Source organism: Euprymna scolopes, chromosome 25, assembly GCF_053919585.1.
Source record: "Euprymna scolopes isolate OS-2025 chromosome 25, ASM5391958v1, whole genome shotgun sequence".
NCBI lineage: Eukaryota > Metazoa > Mollusca > Cephalopoda > Sepiida > Sepiolidae > Euprymna > Euprymna scolopes.
In genome coordinates, this window is record NC_136506.1 from 59,612,090 (window position 1) to 59,639,589 (window position 27,500).

Genomic DNA, 27,500 nt, shown 5'->3' on the forward strand with positions numbered 1-27,500 from the left:
AAATGACTTCTTTTTTTTTCTTAGTTCTACTGGTGAATTCACACGCTCACGCAGGCATGATACTGAAGACGGTCATTAAGATCAATTATTACATGTTTCCAGCATTTCAAGCCTCCATGCATCATAACTTTTCCATCACCACAGGACCATTTTATAGACAAATGCCTGAGGGTGTATCTATACACAGGTGATGTTACAGAGTCTTAGCTTTGTACGACAGCTAAGTCTCTCTCTCGGTTCAAAATGTTGAGATCCAGCAACAAGCAAGAGCAAGATAGCCAGCAACAAGTTAAACTGCAGACCAGCTTAATGCGGGTACTGGTCTCCCGCTTTATGGTTTTTTAAATCAGAGATTTGCTTCTCCTGGAAAGGTTGCCTTCACCACGGCTTATGGGAGACCTATCCACCCAACACACAAACACACATGGTGCTAGTTGGCCGTTGACCCCGAAAAAGGGTTCATTCGCCCTTTGAAAGGTCTTGTTTTTAATCCTTCAGGAAGACTAGCCACCCTCCTCACCAAACAAGTCTGGTGGGGGAACCAGTTTAGTCGCCGGTGACCCGACCATGAGGCAGGTAGTACTGGGTTACATGGTACCAGTAGCACATGACATGACCTGACACATATACATACATATATACACACATACATATATATATATATACACATATACATACAGATATATATACATATACATACATATACACATATACATACAGATATATATACATATACATATATATATATACACATATACATATACATACATACATACATATATATACATATACATATATATATATATATACACATAACTTATACTTATAATAGTAGACAACACATACTTCACCTACCAACGCCAAACCTACAGACAAATTACAGGACTGCCCATTGGTTCCAGCATCTCAGGAATACTGGCTATCTCGTACATGGACAGACTCGAACGCTGAGCCCTCAGCACATGCAACTCAGTCATATTTCTCTCGAGATATGTCGATGATGTCCTTATCGTCACATCATCACACACCAATGCTGAGAACATCTCCGATATATTCTCCGTTACCGACCTACACATAGAATTTCCCATCGAACACCCCAGCGATGACGGATCCCTATCACTCCTAGACTTCAACCTAAAAATATCAGAGGAAGGGACCTTCATTACTAAATTCTACCAAAAAGCAGCCGAAGTATATTTGTACACTACATGTCGGCCCTCCCTACTAAGGCCATTATCGGATATGCTAGGAATGAAATCATCCACATCCAAAACAAGTGCAGCAAGCCAAAATACAAGACAGAATGCACAAAACAGTTCCACTAGGTCCTAGAGACAAACGGATACCCTAGCACTGTCATTAAACACCTCTGGAACACGAGAACACGTGTAAGAAGCTTCCCCACCAATACTTGCTTCCTTAAAATGCCCCATCTCAGCAACAAGATCACAACGGCTATCCACAGGGCTATCAGAAGAGAGGGTCTCAATATGCAACTAGCCCACTCTTAGACAGAAGCTCTCTAAACTCAGGCACAATGAGGACCCACCACCATGCACATTGGCAAATTGCCCCGTATACCCCGCAACCATCTGCCACCGCACACATGTAGTATACAGACTAGAATGCTCTGCCTGCGGAAAATTCCACGTGGGCAGCAACGTGAGATCTCTACACATAAGAATCAAGGAACACACACATACACAAGCATCATCATTCCGCAAACACCTGCAGAAACATCTATTAAAGTTGATATCTTAACCACAGAACGCAATATTGGGAATCTTCGCATAAAGGAATCATTACTAATATCCAAATTACGGCCAGAACTCAACAACAGACTGGAGCCCGGATCTTCATTCATTATATAACTTTACATACGGCTCCCACCAAAGTCTTACCATTGCAACCATAACCCATCAGAACAGGTACACCACTGCACACTGCTCACACCCCAACTAACAGTCCAGATAGGTCCTTACTAGAAGCCCCCTCCCATATAAATTATATATATATTAAAAAATAAAAATAAAAGAAATTTAATAAATAAGTTTAACACAGCAGTATATATTAAAAACAAAAAATAATAAAAAAAATAGCTAACTGAAGTAACATAATCCATTTAAAATAAAAAAACCTTTGATTTAAGCTACCCCACCTATTAAAACCGTATAACACTAACAACAAACACAAATAAATTAATAAACAATAACAATAAAGAATTAAATGGAAAAAAAAAGTCTCATCTATTACAACTTATAATTCTATGGAAATAAATAAATAAACAACTCTCGATGAATGTCATCCCAGTGCCCCCTTCGCACCTATCTTGCTACTCCTGGCAACACTAACCTAAACACACAGCAGCTGACTGGGAGCGCACAACCCCGCACCCCACCCCCCCTCCTCTCTCACATCTCACCCCTACATTTATCCTTCAAAAGCTAACCGGCGCAGCCTACTTGCAACCTAAGTGACCTAGATAAACCAAGACATCCCACATATCAGCAAAAAAAATAATAAATAATAATAATAATAAAGAAAAAACCAGAGAACATATAAAATTAACAAAAGCTCATGCTAAAGCAACAAGTTATAAACTAAAAAAATATATAAATAAAAATAAATAAATAAAAAATATAAACATGTTAATTACCTAATCAGACCATACATAAATCCTCCCCTCCTCACATTTGCTCCGAGGACCCACACAGCTATCCAACTTCCGCTCCACCATCTAGCATGCTTTCAATCGATCTGTTACATCAACCATTTAAAAAGGGAATTTTTTTCCGAAATTAATAATGGATATTGTTGCAGACATAACAAGTAAGACATTTCTACCTAATACAACTGAATAAATATATATATAGACATATATGTATGTACTTGATGATTTGTAAATCGCCACTTGTTCTCGTCTTCTTTTACCAACAACGACTATATTTCATTCCTCGCATTGTGATATATAATATATATTATGTATATACAATACATATTATATATATAATATATATTTTATATATATATAATATATATTATATATTATATAATATATATTATATAATATATATTATATATTATATATATATGTTATATATATTGTATATATATTATATATATTGTATATATATTATATATATTGTATATATAATATATATATTAAATATATATATTAAATATATATTATATATATATATCTTATATATATATTACATATATATTATATATATTATATATATATTATATATATAATATATATATTGAATATATATTATATATAATATATACACTTGTGCCCGATATTATTCATACCCCCCCTTGAAAATTGAGTTTATTAGGTGTAACTTTGTAAGAATTTATTGTTTACGCCCATATTGATACATATTCTTAATAAACCTCTTCTGATCATTTTCGTCATTTTAAAATCTCGGGATACTTGTAATAAAAGAAATATACAGCTATTTATAAAATCTGCAATGTTAAAAAATAATCATACCCCCTTATTTTTTCAGTATTAATCGAGTTTCTGACTGTTTGTTTCCTGTTTGATTCTTATTTTGAATGCTTTTATACAACCTTTGATTAATTTCATTTCGTTTTTTGCATTTTTCAGAAATTAAAATGATATCAACTGAAAACCAATAAAAGAATAAAAATTATTAGAATGGGGAAGAAAAAAGAGCTTAGTAATGATCTTAGGACTAAAATTGTGAATTCACATAAGGATGGTTTAGGTTACAAGTCAATTTCCAAGAAATTTGAGGTCCCTACAGCAACAGTACAGAGCATCATCAAAAAATTCCAGAGCCACCACACAACAAACAACTTGATTGGTAGAGGAAGGAAAAGGAAACTGTCTGCTAGAGCCACCAGGAATATTGTAAGAAGTGTTAATGCAAATCCATCCACCACTACTAAGGACATTTTAGAAAATCTGGAGTCTTCTGGCATAAAAATATCAAGGCAAACATTGCAAAGGACTCTGCATGAAAATGGTCTGAAAGGAAGAAGACCAAGAAGGACTCCATTGCACACCGGAAAACACCTTGCAGCACGTCTAAAGTTTGCTAGGACCCATGTGAATTCTCCAGAGTCCGTTTTCTCAAGTATTTTGTGGACTGACGAAACAAAAATTGAATTGTTTGGCCATATGGATGCTTCTTACGTTTGGAGGAAGAAAGGAGAAGCTTACAACCCAAAGAACACCATACCCACGGTGAAACATGGTGGTGGTAGCCTAATATTTTGGGGTTCCTTTTCGGCTAGTGGTCCAGGTAGTTTGGTCAAGATAGATGGAACCATGAAGAAGGAGCAATATTTGGAGATACTCCAGAAAAACATTAGACAGGATGCGGAGAAGCTCCATTTAAGACCAAACTGGGTCCTTCAACAGGATAATGATCCAAAACATACTGCCAAAATAGTCAAGAAATGGTTTGAGGATAATCAAATTAATGTTTTGGAATGGCCTAGCCAGAGTTCCGACCTGAACCCTATCGAAAACCTCTGGCGCATATTGAAAACTGAGGTTAAAAAGCGGAAACCTAGAAATTTGAGGGATTTGGAGAACTACTGCATTGAAGAATGGTCAAAAATCAGTGTTGATGCTTGTAAAAACCTTGTTGATAAATATCCAAAACGGTTACAGGCAGTTATTAAGAATAAAGGGCATGCTATTGAATATTAGTAAGAGAGGTATGAATAATTTTGAACTAGTGCCATTATTGTTTTTCTTTGTATAATGTTTCAAACTTGCATAATTTATTTATTTGTTGAGTTTAAATTAAATGCTTATGCTTGATTTATTGTTTGAGATCCCTTTAATATTGTCTACCTTCTGGTTTGAGCAATATTCTCATAGAAATCTCAAAGATCCGAGGGGTATGAATAATATCGGGCACAACTGTATATTAAATATATTATATATAATATATATATTAAATATATTATATATAATATATATATTAAATATATATTATATATAATATATATATTAAATATATATTATATATAATATATATATTAAATATATATTATATAATATATATATATTAAATATATATTATATATAATATATATATTATATATAATATATATATTATATATATTATAATATATATATTATATATAATATATATATTATATATAATATATATATTATATAATATATATAATATATATTTTATATCTAATATATATATATTATATATAATATATATATAATATATATATATGATATATAATATATATATTATATAATATATATAATATATATGTATGTTATATATAATATATATATAATATATATGTATGTTAAAATATATATATATAATATATGTATGTTATATATAATATATATATAATATATATGTATGTTATATATAATATATATATAATATATATGTATATTATATATAATATATATAATATATATATATTATACATAATATATATATTAGATATTATATATATTGTATGTGATGTTGCTTTAATGGCGGCTTTGTCACAGGCTTAAGAGACTTTGCCACTTCTTTCAGAAGTCAACATAGAGTACCTTTTTAAGACATTATTCAATCCGACTTGGTTAAAGACTTCTCAATTTGTCTGCCCAGGGTTCTTAACAACATCATGTTTAATTTGAAGTAGAAAACGGCATGGAACAACTCTAGATTTACCTTTATCAGCTCTCCTTTGTACTTTTGTAGGGTCCTTAACAAAGCTCTTCACAGTTTGATGGTACCTTCCTATCATTTTCGATATTTCGAGGGTAGTTTTACCTTTTGGTAGTACCCATTTTCAGAACTACCCAAACCACCTTTACGACTCATTTTATTGACAAAACAAACTGCCTTGTTAATAATTTGACACACCTCAAATACCGTGGATTCACCAATTTCGAGTGCAAATTGTTTACATTGCGCGGAACAGTATGAAAATTTCACAGTACGCGCAGCTCACCATTGCCAACGTTTCTAATGTTTTTGATACGAAACTACCAGTAAGTTTCGGAAACTGGAAGAAAAATGTTATCTCGTTAATAATTTGACACGCAGCAGTGTACACACACACACATATATATATATAACTTAATGTAAAAACTCTATAAAATTATCCTTCTCAACTATGCCTGATGTAGCACAAACTATTATAAGCACTAATAATAAGAAAATAGAATCAGCGCAGAAAATAATTAATGCCAACCCTAGTCTAGCCCAACCAAACTGCAATTGTAACGACCCACTGGAGAATGACTGTGTGCACTCAGACGTCATATATTCATGTACAGTAACAGAACTCCCACCTAATATGACAACTAATAACCTGACAGCCCAAACTTACCGGAGAGAATCCACATAACCCAATAAGCAATAGTACACAATCTGAACAACTGACCACACAGCACATCGGTATAAGCTCCACAGAACCTGAACATAGAAACTCAGGCCACCCCCAGATAAATGAAGAACCTCTAGATACACCACGCACAAGCCCTATAATACATACCTACATAGGATTATCCTCCTTCCTGATAAAGGCCAGAATTGCAGACCATTTACAATCATTCTCAAAGGAGAACCCTAAAACAAAAACTACCTATCTAACCTAGTAAGAAATTTAAAACAAAACAAAATAGACTTTACATAAAAATGGAAAATACTAAGAAAATCCAAGTCATACAGCCCAGGATCTAAATACTGCATCCTATGTAACGCAGAGGCGACCGAGATTATAACGGCACCTAAAAAATTAAACATCTTCAATTCAAAACAAGAGATAATTTGCAATTGCAGGCACAAGAGAAAGTGCAAATACGTAAATGCAATTAACCCCACTGAAAATGCACCACCGGACAGAAACTAGCTTATTGCGCTTCCTCGCCATCCATAAAATGCAACAATATCCATCACTAACCGTTTCCCTTAGTATAGAACTATTGGACAACACCCCAAACGAAAGTTGTTGTTTTTTTTTTTTTTTTAAAACATCTATAATCTCCCGTGATCTGAAAAAAAATCGCCATAAAAAACTTCACCCCTTTAATATAAAATATTAGCACACCTTCTGAACACACAACCTTTACATAATTTTAAATAAATTTCCAACCTAGAATAGCCTGCATCTTGGCAATGCCTAATTAACAATATATCTGCCTTAATCATAAGCCCATAAACAACTTTGTTTAACAAAGCCTACCCCCGTAAACATGTACACTTAATACCACCTGTTAAACTGCAACCAAATCACCAATTAGCGCACGATGCAACGAGCCAATGAAAATATAGCTTAGAAACCACCTCACAGGGCTAGATTTGAACACAGTTGAAGTAGTCTAGTATTGGGTAATTTCCATCACAAGAGCCTCCGTTGAAAAAATAAAGTTTTTTGCCAGCCAAATTAGGAGGAATAAGAATTCAACAGACTAAAATATCTACAGAAGACCCCCCCCCCCCAGAAAAAAAGAAGGGAGAAAAAAGAAAAAAAAAATATTTGGAGAAATATGGAAATTTAAAGGACTGCTATAAACTATGCTTCTGGATCTCTTGGAGATTAAAACTACTACATAAAGTAGTTATGACGATTCGATGGAACTGTATCTCATGTTCATAAATGAGAAAGTATGTATTCAACTTTCTAGGCCTTGCCTGTCTATATAAACATAAATTTGATGGCCTTTATAATCGAACTTCAAGAAATTTAAAGTTTTAAGGTGGACACTTGAAACTACCATTCCTAGTGAAGCAATCCTTTAATTTAAACCCAAGGGCCTTTTGTTCACCAAACTCTTATGCTTTCCCGGCTTATTATACATCTATTTTTTTTTTTTAATACGGATATATGTATGTGTATGCGTATATGTGCGTGTATTATATATATATATATATATATATATTCTCTATTTTACTTTATTTTATACGAGTCCACTCACTCCTCACTCCTCAACCCCATTTCCTGCTATTCTAACCCCCCTCCCACTTGTCTGTATCCCTTTCTTTTACGCACCCCTAATAATTTAGTATTAACAGTATTTACATTATTATTGTTGGTAATAGTGGTGGTGATGTTGGAGGTAGTGGTAGGAGTATTGTTACTACTACCTTTATTATTATCATTATTATTACTGCACTGTTTTTACGCTATTACTATTGTTATTATTATTATTGTTTTTATCATCATTGTTATTATAATAATCATCATTATAATTGATATCATTATTATCACTCCCGTCATTGCTACCATAACCGCTACCATTATCTCCATCTTCACTGTTATTAACAGTAATTTTGAATTTAATTTTATCACAACTATTGGTAACATTATATTTAATGTTTAATTTTAATGTTTACTTTTAATTACTTTTTATTGTATTTATTTTATTTTATTATCCTTAATATTAAATTTTTATTTTTATTTTTTTATATTCAATTTTACATCTAATTTATTTTCAACTTTATTATTACTACTATTATTATAATTGTCATTACTATTATCGTCCGTACTATTATAATTACCCTACTATTATTTGGTATATTTTTACCACTCTCATGAGTAGCTATGGTTTCCTTACTCTCCCATTTTAACATCAATATGTATACTTAACCTTTTACATCAAGTTATACACACTCATAGTCATTGCCACCCTAATCTCCGACTGCCCCCTTATGATCATACTCCCTATATCATAACAGTAGAAACTTATAAATATATTGCCGCATATTACCTTTCAGTTTTACAACCTGACATAACCCCCCCCCTCCAAATTAATCAAAATTACCCACTCCATAGAAAATAGACACCCCACAAACCGTTAAAATAAATTACCACACAGCAACAATACACCCCCTATTCAACCATAAAACATATACCTCTTAATCTCAATACTGTTAAAGACCATATATATTCTTATATATCATACTATATATAATAAGCTTCTCCTTATTTATTTAGAATTCAATAAAGCTTCCCCCAACATTCTATAATTCCTCTTAATCTTTTTCATCCCTAATGAACCTTATGCTAGACGCCGCATCTCCCCCATGCTACCTTCTCTACTCTTCTGATGAGAAGCAATAGACTTCTAAATGCCCTGGCATAAACAGTCCCTTCTATCCTCCACATTTTGCCTGTATTCCATTATTCAATAAATGATCCATTCTATATCTACCTATATATAGTTTTGTGTCTTCATTTCATATACTTGTTGTCCTATTATACATATATATATATATATATATATATATATATATATATATATATATATATATATATATATATATAATAGTTTCTTTCTAATTTTTTCACAGTTAAAAATGAAATGAATGTCATCAAATGATTTCAAAAGTACAGGATTAAGAGTTTTCAATAAAAATCCGCAAAAAGATTTTTCAATGACTAATTAATTCTATTTAAGAGTTTGTAATATTCTAAAAAAAGATTTGTTTTACAACTAAAACTTAAAAATTACATAATATATAATAAATAAATTCTATTTCCGACTATCTTCGCACCTTAGTTTGGTTGAAAAAATTTTTGGGGGGGGGAAATTTTGTCACTCCCCCCACCCACTTAGCTACGCTAGTGATTAAAAAAACATAAAAAGATTTAAATAATGAAATTCTAACACATACTTAAGTAATGAATATTTGATATTTTTCTGTAATTTTTTTACACAAATACTTTTGCTTGATAGGTCAAGTTTATGATTTATGGTTTTCCTGCTATTTTATTTGTGCGTTAATCAAGAAACCATTTTGTCTTTTTACTCTTTGAAATTCTTGCATGAAAGATGAAAAAAATGCATTTTTTTTTTTGCTTAGAATATATTTTTAATATTTTTGATATAAATTTCTTTTCCATGGAAGATGCCAATAATGGTGATTTTCAACAGATTTACTAGGATAAAGAATTATCCAAACAATAATTCTTACCTGGTCGCTTCATTAAAAAATTTGGGTTTTCTGGCATTTGTGATAACAACATCAAAGAGGCTCTGCCAATCAGGTCCAACTATATAACGCATCCCAGCATCTCTACCAAAAGAAATCAGTGAATGCAATCAACCTTCTTTTTATGCCATAAATAATTTGGCTCTCAATAATTATGATTAAAAAACTTTTTCTATCTTTTTATCCAAAAATACACACACAATAATTTTTAAATTAAAAATCTGTTCAAAAATTTTCTTCCAAATGAAATTATTAGCACAGCAAAGTGTCAGCATACTAAACTTTTTAATGTCTGCCCAAGATTTTGCCATTGATTTCCATCTTCCATAATTCATCAGAAAAAACGAGAAAACTCTTGCTAAAGTGTACATGACGGTGACATACATTTTTTAACGAATTAACAAATTCATAACAAATTTCTGGAGCATCATCCAATATCAGAGTCAGATTGATCTGCAATGTGAAATCCGACCAAACCCAACGCATTAGGTTTGAGGATTTGTTGAAAGCACTCCATTTAGTCAATATTGAAGTTATTCTAAGAACAAATCGCTATTCTGGTCATATTTAGCACACACCTAGATAAAGCATTGCAGAAGCATAGGCATCTTGAATCACAGAAAGGTTGGCTAGTCAAGGAAAACAAGCAAATGATAAGATTGTTACAGAGTGGAATTTATAGACAGTTGATGTATTGAAGCATTAGAATTGGTAAGATTGTGAAAAAAAACCATCCGACTCATTGACTCATGGATAAGGGACGAATGATGTGAAATCAATAGAAGAGGAGTTTTTCATACTCCATTTTTAAAGAATATTACTCTTACAGCAATGAAACATACAAATCATATGAATAGTAGTGCTCTATTGATGTATGCAGGGTCTATACACAAGTCAACAGTAGGGTTTAGTTTGAATAAAAGTTCCTTATTTTTTTTTACATTCTAGCTTTAACCTTTTTTGTATAGATTCCAGAATATATATTGTTGTCATGTACACTTTAGCAAGAGTTTTCTCGTTTTTTTTCTGGTGATTCCTCTAAATTATTACTGCAAGTTACTTTATTTTGGATTGTTGGTCCTGTACAATTCACATAATATGTCAGTCTTAGAATTAATACATTATCTACAAAACACTACACTTTTATTTTTTTAATTTTTAATGAAACCAGATATGAAATTTCCATCAACATATTATATGTTAAAGGTCATTAATCTTATTAAACTTTATTATTATACTTGATCTTATAATAATTCTTTTCTCGTGGAAAATGTAAACTAAAATCTTTGAACTCCACCCAAAACTTTGAACTTTGAACTCCACCCAAAAGTTTTTGAATAATAAAATTAAGCACTTCTCAACTTTCTTGATGAAAATATCATTAGATTTTTTTCTTCTGGTTATAAGCTATTCCAGCTATTGAATATTTACAGCTGGCGTTTGTAGTTAAGGCAATTTCCTTCTGGGGTCACACTTTTTAATCCAACTTGTTTATTTCATTTTCTGCTATTCTGTTCAGATTTTATGTTCTCAGTTTCATGAATGATTCCATTAAATCTCCAGAATATGGTAAATGTTGCTCATAAAATTTCATTCATTCGAAAAATCATTCATTCTTTTTAAACAATTTCAATAAATTTTTTATTTGTTGTGTTTATCAGATTTACAAAATGGACAATTAGTTATTGTTTTCATCAATTTATTTGTTGGTGACTTCTAAAAAAAATCTAGTCTTTTCTCAGACTTGATGAATTTTTTAATTAATTTTTCTTACAAACTTGATGCAATTGCATTAAACGATATATTTTGTAGTTGTAATCATGTCTGTGATGATTACTCTCATCTGCAGTGATTCTTCAAACTCTTTTCAAACTCACATTCTTTAGACAAAGTAAACATTTAAAAATGTAAAAATTTATTTTACAAAAAAACTTATTTAAAATCTGGAATACAGCTTTTGCTAAAAAAAAAAAAATGCAAGCCGGTTAAAAGAATTTTATTTGATAAACTATTTAAAATGTGAAACAGAAACTTTTCATAAATACATGTCGAATTTTTGTTAGCTATGTGTTTGAAGACAAGTGCTTTCATGATTTCTTTTTTAATCTTTGTGGCAATTCTAATCAATGTTATTATTATGAAGTATTTTATTTTTGTTAAATTTCATAAAACATTTCTACTTGTGTAAAAGATATTTTAAAAATTTATATTTTCTGTAAACATTTTTCTTTTAAATTAATCATTTATCCTTGAAGCACCCCAGAATCCTAAGCAACCAAAAGGATACATATTGGTTTGACACTGCTTCTTTTTTTTTTACTTTGAGCTAAATTATAAACAAAATATATGCAGATTTTCATATAAAACGTTTTGTTTTTGTAAATACATAAAAAGATTAAATTTTTCATCAAGAAAAAAAAAAATGACAAACTTTCGCAATTTCTGAAAAAAAAATTTTGCCAATATTTTCCAAAGTCATCTCCTCTTTTTGATTGACTAGCCTTAATTTAAACATTCATCACTTCCGGTTTGGCGATGTATGCAACAGCAAAGACGTTACATTTTTTTTCACGTTCTTTTTTGTCCTTCGCAGTATAAATAAAACTATGTATTTTTATGTTTATTATAAAAAGATGTTATAGATGAAACTATGTACCTTTTACGTTTATTATAAAAAGATTTTATAGATGAAACTATGTACCTTTTACGTTTATTATAAAAAGATTTTATAGATGAAACTATGTACCTTTTACGTTTATTATAAAAAGATTTTATAGATGAAACTATGTACCTTTTACGTTTATTATAAAAAGATTTTATAGATGAAACTATGTACCTTTTACGTTTATTATAAAAAGATTTTATAGATGAAACTATGTACCTTTTACGTTTATTATAGTTTTATAAATAAAACTATGTACTTTTACTTTTTGTGTATACATTGTTTTGTTTATACATTTTGTTTAATAAAAAAAATTGTAACGTTTTTAAATTAAAATTATTTTTTGCACTGAACTATAAACTTTACATAATAGCATTTTGTAAAAAAAAAAAAAAAAAAATGTGCTTTTTACAATTCATCCAGAAGTAAAAGATAAAGAAACTAGTGTTGAGTCGAATGTGTTGTTTTTTTTTTAATGATTTCGAGATATCTCAAATATAATTCATTCAATAAATTTTTTAAAAGTGAAGAAAAAAATGTATGTAAGAAATAAAATGGAACAATGATTGTAACTAGGAATTCATGCTACCTTTTTGGGTAAAAAACTTCAAGCCTAAAAATTATTTTAAAAATTAATTCTATAAAATATATTTTATAAAAATAGTTTTTTAAATTTTAAATTATTGTGCATTAAAATAATTTTTTCGATTACATTTTGCTGATATAAACAGAAATGCGATTATTCACTACAACTTCTTTATTCCTCCTCTATTTTCCTGATTTTCTTTATTCATTTTTCCTGGCATATATTTTTTTTTTTTTTTTTTTTTTTTTTACACAGTGATCACCACTTATCAAGGTCCGGAAGCCACTCAGGGATAAGGGTTATTGCAAGCACATTACGTTAGTGAGGAGATTTGCTGAAATGTTTACTTAAGGGGGCGGTTCATTAGGAATTTGTTAACATTGGACTTGAAGACAACCAAGTTGTAGTCCGGAGGGAAGCAGGCAGACGGAACAGAGTTCCACAGGCGTGCAGTTCTAAGAAAGAAGTTTTGTTCATGGAATCCGCGTTTTGATTTAGGCACAGATATAGAGTGGGGGAAATTTTTCACAGTGGATTCAGCTAGACGGGTGTTTTTTGTGAAAGATTGGCGAGGGGGGACCAGAGATTGGAGTTCAGACGAGCATCTGCTATGGAAATAACGATAAAACAAGGACAGGCTCGCAACGTCTCTTCTGTGGGAGAGAGGTTGCAGGGTAGAGAAAAGGGCATCCCCCACTAAGCCACAAAGTCTATTTTGTACTCTGTCAAGGCAGGATAGGCTTTTTTTAGCAGCTCCTGCCCAGATATGGCAACAGTATTTCATCCTTGGACGTACTTGGCTTTTATATAGATAGAGAATTGCATCAGTAGTGAGATATCTTCTCGAGCGGTAGAAGGATCCCACCATCTTTCCAGCGACCTTGGCAACAGACTTGATGTACGTGTTCCATTTCAGATCAGGAGTAAAGGTCAAACCCAGAAGCTTGTCAAAACACGGGGCCTCACCAAGACGAGAGCCATCCATCACAATTGATGCCAGCTGGGGATCAGAGCGTTGATGATGTAAGGATAGGAGTTTGGTTTTGGATGCATTAAAGGTAACCAGCCACATCTTCCCCCACTGAACCACGCGCTCGAGATCAGAGGAGAGAGAATCAGAGAGAACTTTGTCATTTACAGCCTTTGATGTGTTGCCGTAGATGGTCGTGTCATCAGCATAGATGTCAACGAATGATTTAAGTATGTGTTTAGGGAGGTCATTGATGTAGATCAGGAAGAGAGTTGGGCCCAGGATTGACCCCTGAGGGACTCCAGCATTTATATTGCAGGCCTCCGATTTTTGTCCATCTACCACTACTCTTATGAGCCTATCGGAGAGAAATGATTTAATGATTGAGAAAACATTTCCAGTTATACCGTAGCTGGAAATCTTGTGAAGTAGACCCTTATGCCATACCTTGTCGAAGGCCTTTGATATGTCAAGAGCAATTGCCCTAGAAAGGAACCCTCTGTCAAGAGATTCACTAATCCTGTGGGATATAACCGTCAGCACATCTGCGGTAGATCTTTCAGAGTGGAAACCATATTGTGTGTCAATAAGAAGGTTATTCCTGCTGAGGTGGTTGACTATTTCTCTATTTAATATGGATTCCAGCAACTTACTCATAACACACAGGAGACTTATTGGTCTGTACTGAGAAGGAGATGACTTATCACCTGAATTCTTAAATACAAGGCAAACTGATGAGGTCTTCCAGGGAGTCGGAAAGCACTTCTCCTTAAGGCAGCGCTTAAATAGTTTCGTAAGTATGGGAGCAAGTTCTGGTTGAAGCTTTTTTAACACTATAATTGGGATGCCATCAGGGCCAGTTGCTTTACTGGAATCTAGGTTCTTTATTAGCTTGGCGACCTCATGCACGGATATTTGTATGTTATCTAGCTTGTTCTATAAGAGGAAATATGGGGAGTTGATGGCCTTCGTCGCATAGGGTAGAATTAGCTGCAAAGTTCTTTGCAAATAGTTTGGCCTTGTCTGACGCTGACGAGATGACCTCTGGTCCATTGATAATGGTTGGGATAGAACGCACACTTCTGTTCAGGATCCTATTTGTTATTTGCCAAAACTGGTGGGATCCAAGCTGCTGATCAGCTACCTTGGATTTAACAGACTGGGCATATAGCTCTCTTGCATTTTTTATTACTCTTTTACAGTGGTTGCTGGCAGACCTGAAAGCAGCTTTAGTCTCAATGCATCTATTACGTTGGTAGCTATGGAAAAAGTGATTTCTGTGCACGATAGCAGCAGCACATTCTGGGGAGAACCATGGCTGGCTGTTAGGTTTTTGTTGGAATTTTTTAGATGGTATGAATTGGTCTATGCCTACAATTAACCATTCGGTCAGATCTGATACTATAGAGGACACATCCTTTTTAAACATGGAGTGCAGAGGTAAATCAGATATGAATGTACGGAAGCTATCCCAGTCAGCCATAGAGTATCGGTATACAGTACGGTGGAGGGGTACGTCTGGGGGCTTCTTACATTTTGTTTTTATCTTAACTGATATGACGGAGTGGTCGGAGGATCCTAGAGGAGAATGAATGGAACATGAACATAGCTCAGGGGAAGTTGAGAGAAAAAGGTCTAAGAGGCTTACATATTGACCGGGTGTATCGGGCACACAGGTGGGTTCGCGAACAATCTGAGTGAGATCATAAGCAATGGCAAAATCATGACAAAACCTCCCCTCATCATCTGTCTTATTTGAATGGGTCAGCCATTCCACGTTATGGATGTTGAAGTCACCACATATGTGGATGTTAGTCGAGGGATGTGAAGACAGTATGTGGTCTATTTTCTCAGATATGTTCTTAAAGATAGTAACTCCGCTGTTGTGGGGCCTATAGAGGGCAAATATAAATGCAGTGGTGTTAGCAAGTGCAACCCTGAAGCACATATAGGGTAAATTAGGATCTTCTCTAAAGATATCCCTGCCACACGGGAAGCCATCCTTAATGTAGGCACATATTCCATGCCCATGGCGATCTTGGGGGTCAGATTTAGCTGTTAAATTTGAGTATCCGTTAATTATGAACTCATCTAGGGAAGTGGTCGGCCCTATTCCAGTTTCACTTAGAAAGAATATAAACCTATATAAGATAATGCTAGTTTAAATAGCATATTGCTCTTCACAGTATTAAATCATCAGAGTTTCCAAGGTTGATTATATCATGTTGAAAGTTAAAAATAGATACCTTTTTTTATCACAGACTCCAAAACTAGAAATTATATTTCAGAATTCTTTTAAGAATTGATTATTTGTTTTATTTGGTTGCATTGAGCAAAATGTGAAAATAATGTTGCAAGTGAGAATAGTCAAAATAATAATTGAAATAATACAGAAAAGTTTGAAAAATATTGAAATTTGTTTTATTAAAAATAAAGAATTTCACTTAATTGTTAGTAAAACGAAAAAAAAAGGAAGAAAAAGTATGGCCTTACACAAATGGAAATCCACTGTTTGTAATAAGAAACAATTTCTTATTAGCTTCTGTCAGTCTTTGAAGCAATAACAAAACTTCTGGACCTTTCTGCAAATATTTTCCTAAAAAATATATTTTTTTGATGCAGTTCATAATCAAATAATGCCAAATATAAATATATTTGGCATTTTAAAACAAAGAGAATATTAAAACAGAAAAATATGTTTGGCATTTTAAAACAAACATTACCAGTATTCGAAATTCATAATTTTGAAGCATAGAAATGAGACCAGTTGTATACGGGTAGTATTTGCACATCATAAGTTACAGAAAATAAATTTTGAATTACAAACAGAATAGATTCTATTGCCAAACAACTAGGTGGTCAAAATTTATTATTGGGTCACTCAAAATTTAGGTCAGATGTTATGAGTTTCTTTGGATAAGAAAAAAACAAGATGGCAAATAAAAAGTCAAGTGTCTATTAATTATTGTCCAAGGAATTGGATCACCCTAAAAAGATAACCAAATTATTATTTTTTTTTTTTCATATGAAATGGCCCTTGGAAAACAACCCTTGGTTATGCAAATGAAATAAAAACAGGAAGGACCCTCCCATGTTAGTGATGGTGAAAAGTAGAGACTCAATGGAAAGTGAAGGCAATGAACCCTCCTGTTGAGGATTACAGTCAGAGATTATAGATTTAAGGAAGAAGAAGAAAAGGAAACATTTTTTTAGAGCTTTCGAATTTCAAAAACTGCCTGAGATTGGTTTTTTGAGAACTAAGAAATGAAATTCTGGAAATTAGAGATGGGGTTAAGCCCACCTGATTCTCAACATAATGAAAGGCAAAAATAGCATTGAGGACACACTCTGCCAACTGCTTGGGGTTTACACATCAGTTAGAGAGAAGCCCCTGACTTAAGACACACTTTGTCTAATGCCAGAGGGGTCACATGATTCAGAGAAAAAGAACCTCTGATTTAAGTCCCATTCTGCACCAAACTACTGAATTTATACTGTGCAGAGACAAGCCCCCAGACTTAGAGTTATTCACCATAACTTTACTAATGGAAGCCGCCAATCCCCGAATATTTGCATCTTGAGTCAGAGACTTATTCATAATTAAAGTTTTGTAACTTTCAGTGAATATTATTTCTTTGTTTATAAGAAAAATGACCTGTTGGTTTTTCTTTATTTGTTGATTGCTTGTCAAATTGATTTCAGGTCTGCCTGACCAAAGTAAACTGTTGTCACACAGACTTAGGGTTGTGCATGTTTTGTGTTCTAAGAATCTGAGCGGTATTATCGAGTGACCAGTGAGGATCTGGTCACCTTTGAAGGGTCCACCACTGGACAGAGTGTAGCCAGGGAACTTGGGGTTAGTGCACATTTTCTTGTCAATGTATATGATGAGACACAGCCCAGGGTGATATTTCACTTGGAGTGAAACAGAATCCACCTGTACATTGCTTTCTTGAAATCTCTATCCATGTTGATGGCAAAAGCCTAAAAGATGTGGAATCTTTTATCTATATGGGAAGCAAAATTAATGCATCTTGCACACTGAATGAAGAAATTACTAATTGAATTGTAAAAGCCAGTTTAGCATTTAGAAAACCTAAGCATCAACTGTGGGATGAGCGTAGGTTTAGACTTGAAACTAAAATCAATGTGTACAAAGCTACTGTGTTAACCATATTGATTGCACATTAACAAATTTAATGTCTTCCACGAGATTTGTCTGCGAATAATGTGTAGTGTTTCTCTCCATGATAAGGTAGCAAACTTCAATTTATTTTCCAAATGTAGTATTACAGGAATTGAGAGCTTTCTTATGCAGTCGCAGCTCCGATGGGCAGCCATGTATTGAGAATGAACGATGAGAGAATTCCCAAAATGCTGATGTATAATGAACTCGATGATGGAGTAAGGAGTGTTGAGATACAAAGATAAATTGAAAAGTTCATTCATAAACATACAGCCAAGAAACTTTGAGATGGCAATGCAAGGAACTGCATATTGTTTCAAGTCTGTTGTCAAGTGGAGCTAAAAATCACCACAACAAATGTGACAATCGAAAGCAGCACACAACTACTCATCAAATGCTTCCAAGAAGATATTCATAATCGTACCCTATTTCCAAAAGAGAGGAGATAATAACACATGAGAAATATTTGGAATCAAGTCTCCTCTTGCTGTTATTTCAGATCATTTGAAACCGTAGCAGCAACTTTTTGTCTCCACTCCATCAAGGCCAATGGTTTTGGGGTAGTATCAGATATTTTGTAATTCATATGCAAAACTAGAAAAACAAATAACTATGATTGAAGTATTAGTGCAGTATCTTTACAATCACAAAAAATCCTTTAAAATTACCACTATCATAGGTTTTCAAGGGCGCTGAAAACAAAAATAACAGTAAAAATCCAAGAAAACGAGTAGTTATCAAGGTATGAAGAAATTATAAAGTGGGGGATTATTTTTCTAAATTAATTTAACATAAAATGAATATTCACTTTAGAGCCAATGGGGCCATGAAGTGGGTGTTATTTTACGTTAAATTAATATATAAAAGTGATCTCACACTTCTTAAAACAATAATGTGCGACCTTAAGAGCAAATATCACATAGCCCACTACACAATTCAGGCCATTAGCTTTCCAACGAGCCTTCATTTGTTAAATTTGAAAGTAGTTGTCGAGATTTCGATCTTATAAAATTGCCCCCAAAAGTAATATATATATATATATATATATATATATATATATATATATGGATATATCTATACTCTTAGCCAAATTGAATATTGAAATGCTCATATCTTTGGTTCTATGGGCCGAAACTACATGAAAATTTGCAGGCGTTTAGCAGATTATAATACTATTCTATGGTTATAATTTTATGATAATTGTTTAAAAAGAACCTATATTTTCAAACCAATAAAATATGCCCAAATTAGCATACATTTATAGTGTCCTAGTAAGCCAGCTTTAGTTTTACTGTTTTGGGATGAATTTTGCTTCAGGTTTTTGCTTGATTGCCTCCCTTTGGTCTTGCCAAACCATTAATACACATATATAAATACATACATACATAAATACATGCACACATATATAAACACATACATACATAAACACATGCACACACACATATATATATATATATATATGTGTGTGGTGATTTTCACTTCTTGACAGAAGAAGACCATCTTTCCCTCGCTTTATTGTTGATTACTAATTCATTTTCATGTATTTTTGAATTTTTTTTTTAATTATATACACATATACACACATACATATATACATGTGGAGATGTGATCAAGATGCTTCAATTCCTATTTTCTGTGGGAACGAAGGTGGCTCTTCAGACCAGCCCTGCTCTTACACAGTCTGTTGCAAAGGTCACACAAGCTGAGATTGAGGGATGCCAACTGGTGCTGCTCTACTGTGGACGCTCATATGACGCTTCAGGCCTCCACTCGATTTACAGACCACAGAACAAACAGAACATCTGTGCCCTGCAATGTTTTCCTTGTGGCTAGCTAGGCCAGCTCCGGATAAAGTCATTTTACCGCATAAATCACAGGTGTGGTTCTGCATGAAATCCTCCGACAGACCTGATATATCTGACAGATTTTTCTTCCGGATATCAGGCTTAATTTTTTCATGCTCATATTTTTTCTTCTCAAAACTATCACAGCCATGATAGACCAAGGAGCACCACTTTTTACGATCATTGGAAGCACTTTCCCAACTGAACACGTCAATACCAAGAGCTTTAAGATTATCTTTGATGTTATCCTTAAAGCATTTCCTCAGTTTATGTTGTGGACGCTTTCCTTGTGTAATTTCACCATAGAACAGGTGCTTTGGCAATCTATCGTCGTCCATCCTTGTCAGATGTCCAGCCTACCTCATCTGGTTGTGTATAATCAACTTCTTGATACAAGGTACGTCAGCTCACATGAGAACATCCATATCAGGTATAAAAGTGCTCCACCTAATGAATGAGTAATCAACAATAAAGCAAGGGAAAGATGGTCTTCTTCTGTCAAGAAGTGACAATCACCACACACATATATATATATATATATATATATATATATATATATATATATATATATATATACACACACACATAAATATAAATACATACATATATAAATACACACACATATATATATAAATACATACATACATAAATACACCCACACACATATGTATATGACAAGAAAAGAAAGGATACTTTACCCAAATTTGACATTATTTCCTGGTGAAGCAAACCAGATAAGTGAATATCTTGGACAGCAGTCTGAAAACAATTCAAAAAGAGTTTATTTTAAAGATGAAAATTTGAAAATGTGTTGAATGGAAAAAATTTATGTATAATGATTTTTATTTGTAAAATCAATGACAAATTAATATGATAAATTAATATGATAAATTAATTTGATAAATTAATATGATAAATTAATTTGATAAATTAATATGATAAATTAATTTGATAAATTAATATGATAAATTAATTCGACAAATTAATATGATAAATTAATATGATAAATTAATTTGATAAATTAATTTGATAAATTAATTTGATAAATTAATATGATAAATTAATTTGATAAATTAATATGATAAATTAATTTGATAAATTAATTTGATAAATTAATATGATAAATTAATATGATAAATTAATTTGTATAAATTAATATGATAAATTAATTTGACAAATTAATATGATAAATTAATATGATAAATTAATTTGATAAATTAATATGATAAATTAATTTGACAAATTAATATGATAAATTAATATAATAAATTAATTTGATAAATTAATTTGATAAATTAATTTGATAAATTAATATGATAAATTAATATGATAAATTAATTTGATAAATTAATATGATAAATTAATATGATAAATTAATTTGATAAATTAATTTGATAAATTAATATGATAAATTAATTTGACAAATTAATATGATAAATTAATATGATAAATTAATTTGATAAATTAATTTGATAAATTAATTTGATAAATTAATTTGATAAATTAATTTGATAAATTAATATGATAAATTATATTAATTTATCATATTAATTTATCAAATGATATGATAAATTAATATGATAAATTAATTTGATAAATTAATTTGATAAATTAATTTATCAAATTAATTTGATAAATTAATTTGATAAATTAATTTGATAAATTAATTTGATAAATTAATTTTATAAACTAATTTGATAAATTAATTTGATAAATTAATTTGATAAATTAATTTGATAAATTAATATGATAAATTAATATGATAAATTAATATGATAAATTAATTTGATAAATTAATTTGATAAATTAATTTGATAAATTAATATGATAAATTAATTTGATAAATTAATATGATAAATTAATATGATAAATTAATATGATAAATTAATTTGATAAATTAATCTGATAAATTAATTTGATAAATTAATATGAGGACTGTAAAAATAAGAACTATTAATAAAATAATTTCAAATTTAAAAAAAACATTTTCATATTTACCAAAAAATAAAATGTGTGAGATTCAATGAAAGTGAAATAATTTTATATTTGCATGATAGACGAAATACTGTTATTATCGATCGATAACTGTTATAGATCAATACTGTTATTATCGATCGATAACTGTTATAGATCAATACTTTCATATAAAGCTTGTAAAAACTTGAAAGAGGAATAAATGATATGTGTCATACCATCTCAGCAATGTTTATTTGCTCTGGTGATTAAAATAGGAGAGAGAAAAGTGTGCTGAAGTAAAATCCAGAGGACACACATTGAAATTGTCCAACAGTAAGCAATTATTTCCATGCATGCATGAACCACTGACAGAACTGTGCCAAGCCTGCGCAGAAGTACGCAAGTCGGGCATATCTGCAGTGAAAGTCAAACCCGGGATATTTTTATCACAAATACAGTCTACTAATGACCTACACCCATCTTACACAAAAGTGACAATTTAGTTTCACCCAATGAACAAACAGAAAACAAGCCGATAAGTGATTTGGCAGTTTAAATACACTGCTTTGAGTACATATCTCGTGTTATTGCATTTCGTATCGTGGCGTTCCCAAGCAACACTAAACAATCTCGCCTAATAGACATTTAGGCGAGATTGTTTAGTGTTGCTTGGGAACGTGTGTGCAGATTCAACAATATTGTTTGTGGCGTGGTGTGTCGATTTGGCAGTAGCCTTCGGAATTGCGTGAATGAATTTGTTAAGGACCGTGCCGTCACTTGTGAAAACAAATATATGTTTATATACCAATATATTTTCTTTTTTCTGGCGCTCTCTCTACCTTGTGTAGCAACAAACTATCTGTGCTATCATGGCCTTTGATCCAGAACTTATACCTGTATTTGATGGCAGAGAAAACGGACAGTCAGTAGTGGAGTGGTTGGAAAAAACTGAACTAATATGCCAGCTGAGTGGGGTGAAGTACATCGAGTGCGCCATTCCAATGTGCTTATCAGGCAGTGCATATGCTGTGTATCAGCAATTAAGTGACGAAAAGCGATTTTGAGTGTATAAAGAAAACACTGTACACAGCGTTTGCTTTGGATCCTTTCACTACATGGAAGTAGCTTGCAGCATGCCGCCTCCAACCAAGTTAAACAGTCAACGTATTTTTGGAAGAACTTGCGGTTCTGTTTGGTGGCGAATCGGATCAATGCCTTCAATGTGTTGGATTACCGGGGCATGGGAATGACTTGTTACGAGAATCATCCCAGATTGAAAACCTAGATCTATCACACGTGCTGGCGGGCACTCGTGCCATTTTAAAGAACTGCACAGGAGTTCCACAGCAAATTACACCTAAGGAGACGGACACTTCACAACAGTGTTACAAGTGTAATGGACTCAATCATAGAGCAAGCAATTACCTACTGGATAGTGCGACGGAAAGAGATGTCAAGCCTCGACAACCTATCACGTGTTACCGATGTAAGCGGCAAGGACACATTGCCAGATTTTGTCCAAGAAACGAGCAAGGGGATGAGAACTCAGTGCCAATCTCATCCCTCAAACTGGTGCAAATGGTGCATTGCCAGTTATCACTGTTCACGTCAATGGACTACTGCGTACAACTCTAGTAGATACTGGATGCACACAGTCACTGGTCCGCAAGTCGTGTTGCAAAGAATGAATGAGGAATGTGACTCTGGTACTCACAGCTGATGGAAGCACAATTAGCTGTTGTGGAATAGGAATGGTGCAAGTGAACTTTGGTGCAACGTGGAGCATTAGCATAGAAGTCTTGGTTGTGGATGGATACTTACTGGGATTTGATATTTTGCTTGGGCTTAATGCAATCAAGCGACTTGGAGGAGTAGCTGTGTCTAGTGAAGGTGAGGTGACCTTCCCACATTTCAGCAAGACCAATTTTGCTGCTATCACCATCACTGAGCTTGACTTCTCTGCAGAGTATGAACAGAACACTCGGAACCACATTATGGAAATGGACTGGCAATCAACCTCCACTTACGTTGAGAAATAGACTTGCAGAATATCCATCCCCAACACCAATTCGTGAGGAATATGATCACGAACTGCAGATGTGGATTAATAATGGTTGTCTGCTGCCATATCCTCAGGACAAACTTAGCCCCCAAAAGGTCTAATTCCACTCGTGGCTGTCGTGCAGGAGAACAAATAGTAAATGCTGCCGTTATGGATTATCAGGAGCTAAATAAGTATGTGGACATTCATATGATCAACACGGATGTTTGCTTGCAAAAATTGAGGGAATGGCGACAACAGATCAAGGAATAGCGATATTGTCTTACCCGCCTCGGATTTGGGCTTAACGTTATTAATACCGTCCTCAGCCAGGGTAAGACTATAAACGTGTCTACGTCTTCATATACTAATAACAATTTTGTGAATGAAAGTATGTGTTCTGCAACCCGTGTCAAGGAAAATTTGGAGAAGTTTGGTCTGGAAAGCAAGACCCCAGAACAGCTGAGAATGGGCTCACACATATTGGGATTACATGTCCAGGAGGAGCACGGAAAATTGTTATGATGGGGTGGAAGTGACCTTCCAGCAGTACCTGATAAACTTATTCGCCGAATTGTATTTTCAGTGTGTTGGAAACTGACTGGTCATTTCCCAGTGTGTGGCTGGTTATGCATCGCCACAGCATTTGTAAAACGAAGAGCAAATATAATGACGACTGGATGGGATGATGAAGTGTGAGACTTTATTCTATTTATTTAGTGCAGATGATCGAAAACATTTGTTTGAGAGCAGCCCACGATGATCCAGTTAAAGGTGACTGGTGTGTCTTTGGAGAAGATGTTATAGTGTGGGTCGATGCTAGTTCCATACAGGCATGGTTGTGGAAAGCAATGGTTCCGTGGCAGAGGACGCAAGCTGGCTCCGAGCAGTGCATGAAGACAAACACATAAATTTAGTTGAGCTTGATGCTGTATGATGATGGTGTGCTGTGAGGTGTCAACCTTGCATTACAGTGGAAAGCCAAAACCATTTACGAATGGACTCTGCCTGTTTATATCGGTAGGTAACTGACACCTTGTTCGGACAGATGAGAGTGCACCCCAAAGCAGCCTCGGAAATATAAACCTCACCACGCTCCGAGATTTGGCCTTGGAATATGCACTAATAATCGATGTAGGGCTCATAAGTTTCACGATAATAGAGCTGACCAACTTACTTGAGTACCACAGCGGTGATTAAATGAGATCCGTAAAGCGACAGAACTCAGGAAACTGGTGTGTGCTGTAGCCGCTGAACATGAACACGTGTCTCAGATACAAAGATTCATCGGTCTAGTGGACATCCCAGTGTGAAAAAGACATAGTACTTTGTTAAGTTAGTAAATCCACTAATAACTGAAACTTAAGTGCGGTCGGTGGTTGGGGATTGCAAAGAATGCCAGCCCATAGATCCAGCCCTGGTGCATTAGAAGCTAGATAGGCTTGATGTTCTGGAAACCTGGAGCAGGATTGCTGTGGATATAACCCATTTTTGGCATTCAGTTGTACTTGACGTTGATAGACTGTGGCCCAGCTGTTTTGCCATTTGAAGGCAGTTGCACAGACAGGATTCTGCTAGTGTCATTAAGCAGTTGCAAAGTATATTCTGTGAAAGAGGGCCACTGACTGAATTGCTCACAAATAATGGTGTAGCGTTTTGCAGAAAGATATTTGCTGACTTTACACAGATGTGGGGTGTGCACATTTGATTTTGGTGTGCCCACGTACCCTCCGGAAACAGAATTGAGAGGTCTGATTGCACAATAAAACACATTGCAGCAAGAACAAAGTGCATGATCTTAGAAGCAATGTACCAGCACAACGTCACGCCTAAGATGGCCATGACAGCACCTGTGAATGTGCTATACAATTAAAGATTCGTGTTAAGGGTATTGATAAAGTGATGGTGCCCAACACTACAATTGCTAATCCATACAAGGAGGGAGATGTGGTTTGGGTGAAGCATCCATGGGGAAGATGCATGACACAGTTCGGCACAGGAACAGTGACAAAAATAAATAGTCAACACTCAATCTCAGTTAATGGAACACCATGCCACATAAAGGATGTGCGCCCAACATGCCTATGTAATTGGCATCATCAGATGGTGAAACCCCACTGCTGTACAAACAACCAGATGAAGAAAGCTCCTCAGAAGATGACACACCAAATGATCCAAAGCAGGGAGGATTTCATGATAAGGTAGATGAAGGCACAACTGAGGAAGTTCCTGAGCATTTACCCTTAAAGCGAAGGAGGAAACAGCCTGCCCAGCATTGTCATTTGTGTGATCTTGAGATCAGGGAAAAGTGTGCTGAGCATGCGCGGAAGCGCACAAGCATAGGAGTCGGGCCTACCTGCAGGGAAAAGCAAACCCAGGACCTTTCGATTACAAATCAAGTCTACTAATGAACTACACCCATTTTACCCCAAAGCAATGATTTAGTTTTGCCCAACGTCTCTAAAAAACTAGCCAATAAGCGATTCGGTGGTTGCAATACACTGCTCTGATAAAATGTCTAGCATTTTTGCACTTCGTATCGTGACGTGTCGATTCAGCAAAATTGTTTGGTGTTGCTTGGGAATCGGTGTGTCGATTCAACAATATTGTTTGTGGTGTGGTGTGGTGTGTCAATTCGGCGGTAGTGTTCGAAATTCCGTGGACGAATTTGTTAAGGACCATGCCGTCACTTGTGAAAACAAATATATATATATTTTTTTTTTTCTGGCATTCATGTAGTGACAAAAATTATATCTTTTTAACAAAAAACCGCATATGCTAATTTGATTAATAATATTTAACTAGACTACCCGTGACCAGTTGGGTCAGTATGTTATATGAGCTATGGAATTAATGTATGAGCGTGATGCTTGCGACGTAAAGAAAATAGTTTTTTTGTGACAGAAACATTTCTATGAAAGTATATTGAAATGAAAAAAGAATATAGATTTCTATGAGTCGTTCTGTTTATAATTGTTTATTTTTGAATTATAAATGGTTTGCCATACTTATAGGTAAATGTACACTGAACAGATACCATAATACTTAAAATTAAATTCAAATTTTGATAAATCTTTTAATTTTAACGCAAAAAAAAAAAACAACTGGGACGCTGAAGACATACACAGTAAAACTATACATTGTAACATGCTCTTATGGGTGTCAATGGGTTATGTAGATTTATTTGTGAGAAAATTGCGTTAAAATAACTTAAACGTAATACGGAAATGAACCATGTAAAAAAATGCGGAAAGTATTAACAATTTTTTATTTGGAAAATTTAAACGCGAAAAAAAAAAACACCCAAA

At 33.4% G+C, this 27,500-nt stretch overlaps 1 protein-coding gene across 1 annotated transcript in view; it reads right to left on the bottom strand.

The window, feature by feature from the left end:
* The window catches only part of LOC145247370 (5'-nucleotidase domain-containing protein 3-like), a 293,359-nt gene that overhangs the window by 177,526 nt on the left and 88,333 nt on the right, over positions 1-27,500 (bottom strand). The window contains exons 8-10 of the mRNA XM_080109050.1: positions 20,894-20,954; positions 16,659-16,761; positions 9,930-10,031 (exon numbers count right to left, since the gene is read on the bottom strand). Coding sequence (XP_079965176.1) covers positions 9,930-10,031; positions 16,659-16,761; positions 20,894-20,954 — 266 coding nt within the window. The remainder of the gene's footprint in view (positions 1-9,929; positions 10,032-16,658; positions 16,762-20,893; positions 20,955-27,500) is intronic.